The 10,590-nt window shown below is 56.6% G+C and overlaps 2 protein-coding genes across 19 annotated transcripts in view; both read left to right on the plus strand.

The window, feature by feature from the left end:
- The window catches only part of LRRC43 (leucine rich repeat containing 43), a 41,035-nt gene extending 34,658 nt beyond the window's left edge, over positions 1-6,377 (plus strand). For 2 of the 17 annotated variants that reach the window (XM_077955626.1, XM_077955620.1), the window contains 6 exons: positions 2,174-2,315; positions 2,516-2,644; positions 2,727-2,915; positions 3,278-3,311; positions 3,703-3,896; positions 6,221-6,377. In XM_077955626.1, coding sequence (XP_077811752.1) covers positions 2,174-2,315; positions 2,516-2,644; positions 2,727-2,915; positions 3,278-3,311; positions 3,703-3,896; positions 6,221-6,238 — 706 coding nt within the window. In that variant the 3' untranslated portion in view covers positions 6,239-6,377. Of the gene's footprint in view, positions 1-2,173; positions 2,316-2,515; positions 2,645-2,723; positions 2,916-3,277; positions 3,312-3,645; positions 3,897-6,220 lie in introns of all 17 variants that reach the window. The other 15 variants (XM_077955627.1, XM_015153017.3, XR_003720850.2 and 12 more) reach the window with 14 other exon arrangements.
- A 276-nt stretch (positions 6,378-6,653) lies between these two features.
- B3GNT4 (UDP-GlcNAc:betaGal beta-1,3-N-acetylglucosaminyltransferase 4) lies at positions 6,654-10,436 on the plus strand. 2 transcript variants are annotated; one of them, XM_001097591.5, is made up of 3 exons: positions 6,654-6,740; positions 7,448-7,604; positions 9,216-10,436. In XM_001097591.5, exons 2-3 carry the CDS (start codon positions 7,539-7,541, stop codon positions 10,284-10,286), a joined length of 1,137 nt encoding a protein of 378 aa, XP_001097591.2. In that variant the 5' UTR covers positions 6,654-6,740; positions 7,448-7,538; the 3' UTR covers positions 10,287-10,436. The 2 variants fall into 2 exon arrangements, with proteins under 2 accessions (XP_001097591.2, XP_015008505.2); XM_015153019.3 differs by lacking the exon at positions 7,448-7,604.
- The last annotated feature ends 154 nt before the right edge of the window (positions 10,437-10,590 follow it).

The following is a 10,590-nucleotide window of genomic DNA, read 5'->3' on the forward strand; positions in this document are numbered from 1 at the left end:
TCGCCCAGGCTAGAGTGCAGTGGTGCGATCTCTCTCACTTCAATCTCCACCTCCCGGGTTCAAGTGATTCTCCTGCCTCAGCCACTTGAGTAGCTGGAATTACAGGTGCCCGCCACCATGCCCGGCTAATTTTTGTACTTTTAGTAGAGACAGGGTTTCACCATGTTGACCAGGAAAGTTCGAGACCAGAACTCCTGACCTTAAGTGACTCACCTGCCTTAGCCTCCCAAAGTGCTGGGATTACAGGCATGAGCCACTGCGCCCGGCTGAGATATAGTTAGCATATCATAACGTTCATTTTAAAGCGCATGTGTCGGTGGTTTTTAGTATATTCACAGAGTCGTGCAACCATTACCACGGTCTAATTCCAGAACGTTTCCATTACCCCAGAAAGGTACCCATTAGGCGTCACCTTCGATTCCCCTATCCTTCTAGTCCAAGGTAACCATTAAAGTACTTTCTGTCTCTATGGATTTGCCTGTTCTGGACATTTCATATGGATGGAATCACAAAATACGTGGCTTTTGTGTCTGGCTTCTTTCACTGAGCATCATATTTTCAAGGTTCATCCATGATGTAGCATCAGTGCTTCAATCTTTTTTCTTTTTTTAATTTAATTTTTTTTTTTTTTTGAGATGGGGTTTCGTTCTTGTTGCCCAGGTTGGGGTGCAATGGTGCAATCTCGGCTCACTGCAACCTCCACCTCCCAGGTTCGAGCAATTCTCCTGCCTCAGCCTCCTGAGTAGCTGGGATTATAGGCACCTGCCACCATGCCCGGCTAATTTTTGTATTTTTAGTAGAGACAGGGTTTCACCATGTTGGCCAGGATGATCTGCCCGCCTTGGCCTCCCAAAATGCTGGGATTACAGGTGTGAGCCACCGCGCCCGGCCTAGTTTCACGATTTTTACATTTCCCTTGTAACACTTGGTTTTTCACAGTTTACAAGCCTTCGTTAATTTACTGGGCTTTACCTGCTGTGATATTTCATTTGGCAACTTGGTCTCTACTTATCTTGGAGGGAAAGTGTTCTCTATCCTCAGTGATGAAATAAGTTATTTGTTCTATTTTCTTCTGGTTTCTATTAACGTTCAACTTGGACATACTTTAAATTTGTTGGAATATATTATTAATTCTCCTTCATGCTGTGATTAGTTGGTAGAACAGTTTATGTTAAGTCACTTCCCGAGTGGGATGCTGTTTCAGGATTGCCATGGTGTTCTGAGACTTAGGAAACTCCAGTCGCCTCTGTGTTCTAGCCTGGGGCTAGGCTAGAATTGTTTCTGCTTTTTTTTTTTTGAGATGGAGTCTCACTCTGTCACCTAGGCTGAAGTGCCCTGTCACAATCTCGGCTCACTGCAAGCTCCACCTCCCAGGTTCAAGCGATTCTCCTCCCTCAGCCTCCTGAGTAGCTGGGACCACAGGCACGTGCCAACACGCCTGGCTAATTTTTTGTATTTTTAGTAGAGGTGGGGTTTCACTGTTAGCCAGGATGGTCTCGATCTCCTGACTTCGTGATCCGCCTGCCTCGGCCTCCCAAAGTGCTGGGATTACAGGCGTGAGCCACCCCGTCCAGCCTCTGCTTTTTTTTTTTTTCCTGTAGGAGGGCCTCACTTTGTTGCCCAGGCTCGAGTGCAGTGGCATGAACATGGCTCACTGAAGCCTTGACTTCCTGGGCTCAAGCAATCCTCCCACCTCAAGCTGGGACTACAGGCATGTGCCACCACGCCCAGCTAATGTGTCTATTTTTTGTAGAAACGGGGTCTCGACATGTTACCCAGGCTGCTCTCGAACTCCTTGGTTCATGCAATCCTCCCATCTCGGCCTCCCAAAGTGCTGGGATTAGAAGCCAGAGCCACCACGCTCAGCCCTTGGCTGAACTCTTTACAAACAACTCTTGGTGCATTGTGGTTGGTTTCTGTCAGTTGCTCAGGGCGGTCCTGCCTCTGAAGGAGGGCTCCACGCACCTTTGTTTTGCTGTCTCCTCTGTGGCCACATTCCTTTCTGGCCTTCTGGTCCCCTTGCCCTGCCTGCTGGCAGCCGGGCCCTGCCTCACGCTATTTGTGGGCTTCGATGCTCATGGTCTCCTCGGATGTCCCCTCGCAGTCCTGTTCCGGGTCCCCGGCCACAGCCCCTGGCTGACGGCACCCACGTCTTCATCTCTACCTCCCCAAGGACTGTCCTCTTCAACACCACCCACAAGCCCTGGGCTGAGGTCATCCCGTGCGGCTACGAGATGCAGCACTCTCTCAGGGACCTGGTGCCACTGAAGGCCTTCCTGCTGGCGGGGACCACTGTGACCATCGTGGAAGAGAAGGTGAGCAGGCGGAGTCAGCGCCCGCTGTCCACAGGCTGCACTTCTGCCCCTGTTCCTGTTCCCATTGGGCCGTCCCCCATGGGAGCCCCGCTCCCTGGTTAGATGAGGTCTCAGCGCCGCTCCAGAAAGGGTGAGGGAGAGGCGACCCCAGGCAGCCCACCTGGGCCTCTGCTCACTCGAGGATTCTCTCCTCCCCCTAGATTCTCTCCTGGCCTGTGGTGCTACCTGCTGTTGACAGTCCCCTGTCTGCCAAGAGAGGAAAGGGGGAGAAGGACAAGAAAGGGAAGGAGAAAGACAGGAAGGGGCAAGGAGAGAAAGAGCCGGCCAAGGTACTGGGCCTTGGTGCTGGGGAGGACAGCCTGGCCACATCCTTGCCTCGACATGTCCCACCCTCCTGTCCTCCCCTAGCAGGAGTGGAAGGTGCCGAAGAAGAAGAAAGAGCTGCCCAAGGAGCTCCGGCAGGACCCCCCCATCCTCCAGGTGCTGGGCCGGGGCCTGGTGATCCTGGAGCCCCTGCTTGCCGGGGAGCCCCTGGTGTCCACTGTGTGCAACTTCGGCATGGTCCGCACCTTGACATCGGACAGGCTGACACTGGCCAGGGTACAGCCGGGCCCCAGCCACATCCTCCACCTCTGCCTTCGCCCTCCCCACCGGAACCCTGTGGGCAAGCAAGGGCTGAGGGCCTAGGTCACCGGATGGGGAGGAGGTGGCAGGGAGGGCCTTTCCCTGGGTCACGCAGCCAGCGAGGCTGCTGGTGCTGCCGCCTGCACAGAGGGCGCCTCCGGGGACTTTGGCCCAGTCAGCAGCCTTCCCCTGGGGGTGGGCTGGGGCAGGCACCCTCACCAGGAGACCCCCGCCTTCCTGGACCTGTCAGATGTCTTGGAGGACGTGGGCCCCCAGAGACACTCCTCCAGCACCTCCCCTCTCCAGTAAGCATCTCGTTTTGTGGTTCTTTCTCTCAGGATTCAAAGAAGATTAAGAAAGTTGCCAAAAAAGGTGAGTGCCGATGGTGGTGACTGAGGGCAGGGAGTGTCAGTAGGACCCGCCGAGAGCCAGCCCTGGTGGAGGCCAAAGGAACAGAAGGGTGGGGAATGGTAGCTTCTGGCCTGGCCTGGGGAGAGGCCACATCCCCCCTTAGGATCCAGTGTTGTTATTTCTTCTCTGCAGCCCTCAGACCACAGGGCCTGTGTGGGTTGTGGCGCGGGTGGGGAAGGCACCTGTGGTAGAGCCACAGGGGGCAAGGGCTTGGAGCTGGGGCTGCCTGGGGTTCATCTGCTTCCGAGGTATCTGCCTCCAGCTTCAGGCCATCGGCCCTCATTTGCTGTAAAAGGGACCTGGACTTGTCCTGTGGGGAGCTGCAGAAGCATCTGAAACGGGTGCGTCTCAGATTTGAGGTTCAGAAAGAACATCCAGCCGGGAGGGAGAGAAAGGAGACAGGGAGAGCCGTGGGAGGTGGCTGCAAAGGCACGAGGCCCGATCACAGCAGAGCAACCCATCATGCTGAAGCTGAAAAGTGGAAACAGGCCCGACGTGGTGGCTCACGCCTGTAATCCCAGCACTTTGGCGTGCTTATCACCTGAGGTGAGGAGTTCAAGACCAGCCTGGCCAACACGGCGAAATCCTGTCTCTACTAAAAACACAAAAATTAGGCCGGGCGCGGTGGCTCAAGCCTGTAATCCCAGCACTTTGGGAGGCCGAGACGGCTGGATCACAAGGTCAGGAGATCGAGACCATCCTGGCTAACATGGTGAAACCCCGTCTCTACTAAAAAATACAAAAAACTAGCCGGGCGAGGTGGCGGGCGCCTGTAGTCCCAGCTACTCAGGAGGCTGAGGCAGGAGAATGGCGTGAACCCGGGAGGCGGAGCTTGCAGTGAGCTGAGATCCTGCCACTGCACTCCAGCCTGGGTGACAGAGCGAGACTCCGTCTCAAAACAAAAACAAAAACAAAAATTAGCCAGGTGCGGTGGTGAGTGCCTGTAATCCCAGCTACTCAGGAGACTGGGGCAGGAGAGTTGCTTGAACCTGGAAGGCAGGTTCAAGCTCAGGTAGTAGGCTGAGATCGTGCCATTTCACACCAGCCTGAAGAAGTAAACGTTGAAGGGCATACGCTACTGGACTTCAAAACCCATGCCTATATGAATACATGATTTGTGATACTTATCTGTGGGTTAAGATGGCCTTAAAAGGTTGTTTTGGCTGGGCGCGGTGGCTCATGCCTGTAATCCCAGCACTTTGGGAGGCCAAGGCAGGCGGATCACGAGGTCAGGAGATCGAGACCATCCTGGCTAACACGGTGAAACCCCGTCTCTACTAAAAATACAAAAAATTAGCCAGGCGTGGTGGCGGGCGCCTGTAGTCTCAGTTACTCGGGAGGCTGAGGCAGGAGAATGGCGTGAACCCGGGAGGCGGAGCTTGCAGTGAGCCGAGATTGCGCCACTGCACTCCAGCCTGGGCGACAGAGCAAGACTCCGTCTCAAAAAAAAAAAAAAAAAGTTTTTTTTAATCTCTTTAATGTTTGGCTTAATTGAAGACAGCTGGATTCTTATAGCTACTTCTGCAGTCAACCGCTTGCAATATGTTGCTGTAATTGAAGTGCATAAAGAAAATCCAACCTCAGACCTATAATTGGAAAAGAGGGGAGTATTTTAATAGACCTTCAAATAATATAATTTCTTTAATATTACACCAAATTTGACAAGTGGTAGTTTCTTAAAGGTTGTTACAATGTGAAAACAATCTATATTGAATTTTTCATAATCAGATTAAAATTAGTCTAGTTTGCATTTTGAATGGATATTTTACCATGCACGGTTTGTAACATGCATGAGTTACTTGTAAACTACAGGTTAACCGACTTATGCAGACATTCCAACTGTTGACACCCGTCACTATGCATTTTCCAAAAATCACGTTCTTTACTATCAGCACCCACGTCATTAGAAAGGTCTTTGAGTATTGGAAAATTGGTAACTTCATGGTGGCAGTAACAATGTTTTTTCATTTTTAGGGCAAATGTTATAATTTATTGAAATGCTTTCAGTTGTTTCCCCCGAAGTGCTAGAATTACTTCATTTTTTTTTTTTTTTTGAGACTGAGTCTGGCTCTGTTGCCCAGGCTGGAGTGCAGTGGCCGGATCTCAGCTCACTGCAAGCTCCGCCTCCCGGGTTTACGCCATTCTCCTGCCTCAGCCTCCGGAGTAGCTGGGACCACAGGCGCCCGCCACCACGCCCGGCTAGTTTTTTTTTTGTATTTTTTAGTAGAGACGGGGTTTCACCGTGTTAGCCAGGATGGTCTCGATCTCCTGACCTTGTGATCCGCCCGTCTCGGCCTCCCAAAGTGCTGGGATTACAGGTTTGAGCCACCGCGCCCGGCAAATTACTTCCTTTTTAAGAAAATATCTGCAGCTGGGCGCTGTGGCTCACGCCTGTAATTCCAGCACTTTGGGAGGCCTAGGCGGGCGGATCACTTGAGGTCAGGGGTTCGAGAGCAGCTTGGCCAACATGGTGAAACTCTGTCTCTACTAAAAATACAAAAATTACCCAGTCGTGGTGACAGGCGCCTGTAATCCCAGCTACTTGGAGGCTGAGGCAGGAGAATCGCTTGAACCTGGGAGGCGGAGGCTGCAGTGAACTGAGATCGCGCTACTGCACTCTAGCCTGGGCGACGGAGCAAGACACTGTCTCAAAGCAAAAAGCAGCCAGTCTTGCAACTCAAACAGCTGCGACTTATTAAATGATCTAATTAAATTCAATTTAATTTTCTTATTACGGTTAAGACCCCAGGACGGAAACTGAGCTCCTGCTGGGATAGGGCCCAGGGCTTGCATTTGGGATGGGTCAAAGCGACCGAGAACGCCAGCCCATCCGTCTCCCGGGGCTTATGCTCGTGTTTTAATTTTCTCAGAAAAGCCAAAAGCCGTGAATCCGATCTACGAAAGCGATTACCACCCCGAGCCCCTGACGGTAGAGGTGCAGATCCAGCTGAACCAGTGCCGCTCGGCGGAGGAGGCTCTGCGCATGTTCGCCGTGTAGGGCGTGGGCAATAAACGCTGTTCCCAGCACTCCCGCCTCGGCGTCTGTCCGCCGCGCGCGTCGGGGTGGGCGGGCGTGGCGCCGGCGTCCTGGGGAGGAGGAGCAGCCTCTGCCCGACCCGCTCGTGCGGACCCCAGGACCGGGCACGGGACCCGTGCGTCCAGCCCCGGGCGCTGCGGAGACTCGCTGCTGGGACCCGGGAGGGCCAGAACCCGCCCCCGCCAGAACCCGCCCCCGCCAGAACCCGCCCCCGCCAGAACCTCCGCCCTAAATCCCCGCCTCCTCCAGAAGCCCCGCCCACCCCCGAGCCCCGAGAGCTCAGTGCACCTGGGGACCATCCGCCCTGGCTCCGCTGCGCGAGCTCCTCGCCCGTACCCCGGCGTCACGCTCAGGTACGTTGGGGGCCGGGCCCCCGCTGCTGTGAGAGGCTGGGTCACCGTGCGGGGAGGGGCGTCGCCAGGGCGGCCGTGTCTTTGCACCCCGCGGCCCGCTCCCCGGTTCCCCAGGGTCCCCGCGAGGACGCCGGCCCCGCCCGGGTGCGGCGCGAGTCTGGCCTCGGCGGGCACGGCTCGGGACCCACGGGCCGCTCGGCTTTGGTTCTCCGGGCTGGGGACAGAGGCCGGAGCCGGGCGTCGTAGACCCCGCCAGCCTGGGCCGCCCGCGCCCGACGCGCAGCGCTGCCGCCAAGCCCGGCCCGGGGGACCCGCGGGGTGGGTCTCTGCTGCCGCCAGCCCTTCAGAGACTGTCGCGTTGAAAGAATGAACCAGCGTTCGCCCCCTGCCCGCGCCGGGGCGTTTTGGGTCACCTAGTCCTGTGAGGACCAGAGGCGGCTGTCGCCCGAGGCCGAGCGCAGCCTCAGGACCCGCGCTCCACCAGAAGGGGTCGTGCGCCCTGCGGCGGGTGGAGAGCCGGGCTCTGGGGTCTCCGCGGCTCGGAGGGCGGCGGGGCGAGGCTGTGCGGCCAGCGCCTGGGGACGCCCGCGGACCACCCGGGCCGCGGCGCAGCCTGGACTGAAACCTCCCGGGACGGAACCAAGCCACCTGCCGTGCGCTCTTCTCGGTGAATGGCACCGCCGCCCACCCGGGCCCCTCGCCCATAGCCTGCGGTGCTCTCATACCCGAGACTCATCTCCCTTCGACCCTGCCGCCGCCCGGCATCCCGAGCACGGAGACAGTCTCCAGCTGCCCTTCATGCTTCCTCCCCAGCCTTCCGCAGCCCACCAGGGAAGGGGTGGTAGGAGTGGCCTTTTACCAAAGGTCGGATTCTTTCACCACCTCGGCCAGACCCCCTTGTCCCCCGCCCCCGCATAGATCTCCAGGGCGCTCAGAAAACTCGGGCCGGTGGCTCACGCCTGTAGTCCCAACGCTTTGGGAGGCCGAGGCAAAGCGGAAGGATCGCTTGAGGCCAGGAGTTCCAGACCAGCCCAGATACCACGTCTCTACAAAAAATAAATTAGCCGGGCCCTGCACGCCTGTAGTCCCAGCTACTGGGGAGGCTGAGGCCGGAGGATCGCTTGAACCCAGGAGTTCCAGGCTGCAGTGAGCTGTAGTTGTGCCACTGCACTAGAGTCTGGGTGACAGAGACACTGTCTCAAAAAACCAACAAAACCTTAACTCTTTCACTAGCCGGGCAGGCCGTCTCCTACTGTAAACCCGCTGGGCCCCCCCTCTCCCTTCTCTCTCCCCTCACTCCTGCCCTGGAGCTACCTGACTCTGCCCTCAGCCTGCAGAGACCCCAGGTCTTCAGGCAAGGTCCCACTCCTCACCCAGTTCTTGCTCACACGTCCCTCCATCAAGGAGGGCTTTGTTAGCTACCCCTGGCTATAGGATCCGTCCTCCCTGTCAGCCAATTATCTGCATTAGATTGTAACTTCTCAACATAACCCGGTTCCTATGTATTTTGTGCTTCCCTCTGAGAGGGCAGCGACCCTGTCTTGCTTGCCACTGCATCCCTAGCACCTAGCAGTTGCTTTTCTGGTGGCGGTGGCTGTGGCAGTGGCCGGTGCGGCAGACTGGTCAGAAGTGAAGGGACAGGACGACTTGGCAGTGGAGGTGAAGGGGAGGGGACTGGGGCAGAGGGAGACACCAAAGGGACCAAAATGATGAGAAACTGAAGCCTGGCTTTGCTACTGTGGAACTCGGGCCACTTGGTTGGATTCTGTCTCCTCATCCTTCTCTGTTCAGGTCCCTCGGAGAAATCAGCCCTTAGAGCATGGTGGGAAGGCAGGGCGGGGGCCTCCGAAGCCATCCCTGATACAAGTCCCCAGCTTTCCTGCTCCCCCTCTTGCTGCGTGTGGCTTTGTCTCACTACCGCCTGGAAGCCCGAACCTCTGAGGCAGGTGTAAAGGGTGTGTGCTTTGGTGGCCACGGCCACCCCGTGGTGCTGGTTCCTCTCCAAGGCAGGCAGTGCACTCCTGGTCATCTTGGAGATGCCCAACACAGGACCCCACAGGCACCAGGCTTTTTTTTGGGAAATGGTGTCAGTTCCATACTTAGTGAATTTGATTCAAGCTAAACTGAGTCTGTGCCTAAAACTCATCAGGTGCTCGAGTTTCCTGGGACAATGGCTGGGAACATTTATGGTGTCAGCTGTAAAGTGGCAGCAAATCATTTTGGGAAAGACAGACCTAGGAGTCCTCAGATGATGGCAGAGGAGGGCAAGGGCTGGCAAAGGAGCTGTGCTTAGCCCATCCTCAGGGGAGGGAGGACTCTGGAAAGAGCCTGAGGACACACTGAGAATAAAAAAACAGAAGTCCAGAAGCCAGCAGGGACTTAGCTGCTGGGGTGCAGGTTAACTCCTGCCCAGCTCTTGGGGACAGCAACAGGGACCCGGGACTGGACCCTGCTCAGGTGGCTCTCTCCTTGCAGGGACCGGCAATGCTCCGCAGGCTGGGCTGGCTGGTCTGGTACAGCCTGGCTGTGCTGTTGCTCGGCTGCCTGCTCTTCCTGAGGAAGGAGGCCAAGCCCGCAGGAGACCCCACGGCCCACCAGCCTTTCTGGGCTCCCCCAGCACCCCGTCACAGCCGGTGTCCACCCAATCACACAGTGGCTAGCGCTTCTCTGTCCCTGCCTAGCCGTCACCGCCTCTTCTTGACATATCGCCACTGCCGAAATTTCTCTATCTTGCTGGAGCCTTCAGGCTGTTCCAAGGATACCTTCTTGCTCCTGGCCATCAAGTCACAGCCTGGTCACGTGGAGCGCCGTGCGGCTATCCGCAGCACGTGGGGCAGGGCTGGGGGCTGGGCTAAGGGCCGGCAGCTGAAGCTGGTGTTCCTCCTGGGGGTGGCAGGACCCGCTCCCCCAGCCCAGCTGCTGGCCTATGAGAGTAGGGAATTTGATGACATCCTCCAGTGGGACTTCACTGAGGACTTCTTCAACCTGACGCTCAAGGAGCTGCACCTGCAGCGCTGGGTGGTGGCTGCCTGCCCCCAGGCCCACTTCATGCTAAAGGGAGATGATGATGTCTTTGTCCACATTCCCAATGTGTTAGAGTTCCTGGATGGCTGGGACCCGGCCCAGGACCTCCTGGTGGGAGATGTCATCCGCCAAGCCCTGCCCAACAGGAACACTAAGGTCAAATATTTCATCCCACTCTCAATGTACAGAGCCACCCACTACCCACCCTATGCTGGTGGGGGAGGGTATGTCATGTCCAGAGCCACCGTGCGGCGCCTCCAGGCTACCATGGAAGAGGCTGAACTCTTCCCCATTGATGACGTCTTTGTGGGTATGTGCCTGAGGCGGCTGGGGCTGAGCCCCATGCACCATGCTGGCTTCAAGACATTTGGAATCCGGCAGCCCCTGGACCCTTTAGACCCCTGCCTGTATAGGGGGCTCCTGCTGGTGCACCGCCTCAGCCCCCTAGAGATGTGGACCATGTGGGCACTGGTGACAGATGAGGGGCTCAAGTGTGCAGCTGCCCCCATACCCCAGCGCTGAAGGGTGGGTTGGGCAACAGCCTGAGAGTGGACTCAGTGTTGATTCTCTATCACCGTGAGAAACTGATCCCTGCTGGTCTACAGAACATGCGACTTGGTTTTTGTAACTCCCCTCACCTTGTTAGCTCTGATTAAAAACACTGCAACCTGGCTAACTTGTCTAGCATATGTTGAATGGGAGCCAAAGGGTAGCAAATGCTGCCAGGAACCTGTCGGGGATTCCTGTAGCCACCTGGGGCGCTGCCAGTCTGGGGCCTAATGGAAGGAGGCTGCATAGGACCCCAGGAGAGAGACGTATTTTCTCT

This window comes from Macaca mulatta, chromosome 11 (genome assembly GCF_049350105.2).
Source record: "Macaca mulatta isolate MMU2019108-1 chromosome 11, T2T-MMU8v2.0, whole genome shotgun sequence".
NCBI lineage: Eukaryota > Metazoa > Chordata > Mammalia > Primates > Cercopithecidae > Macaca > Macaca mulatta.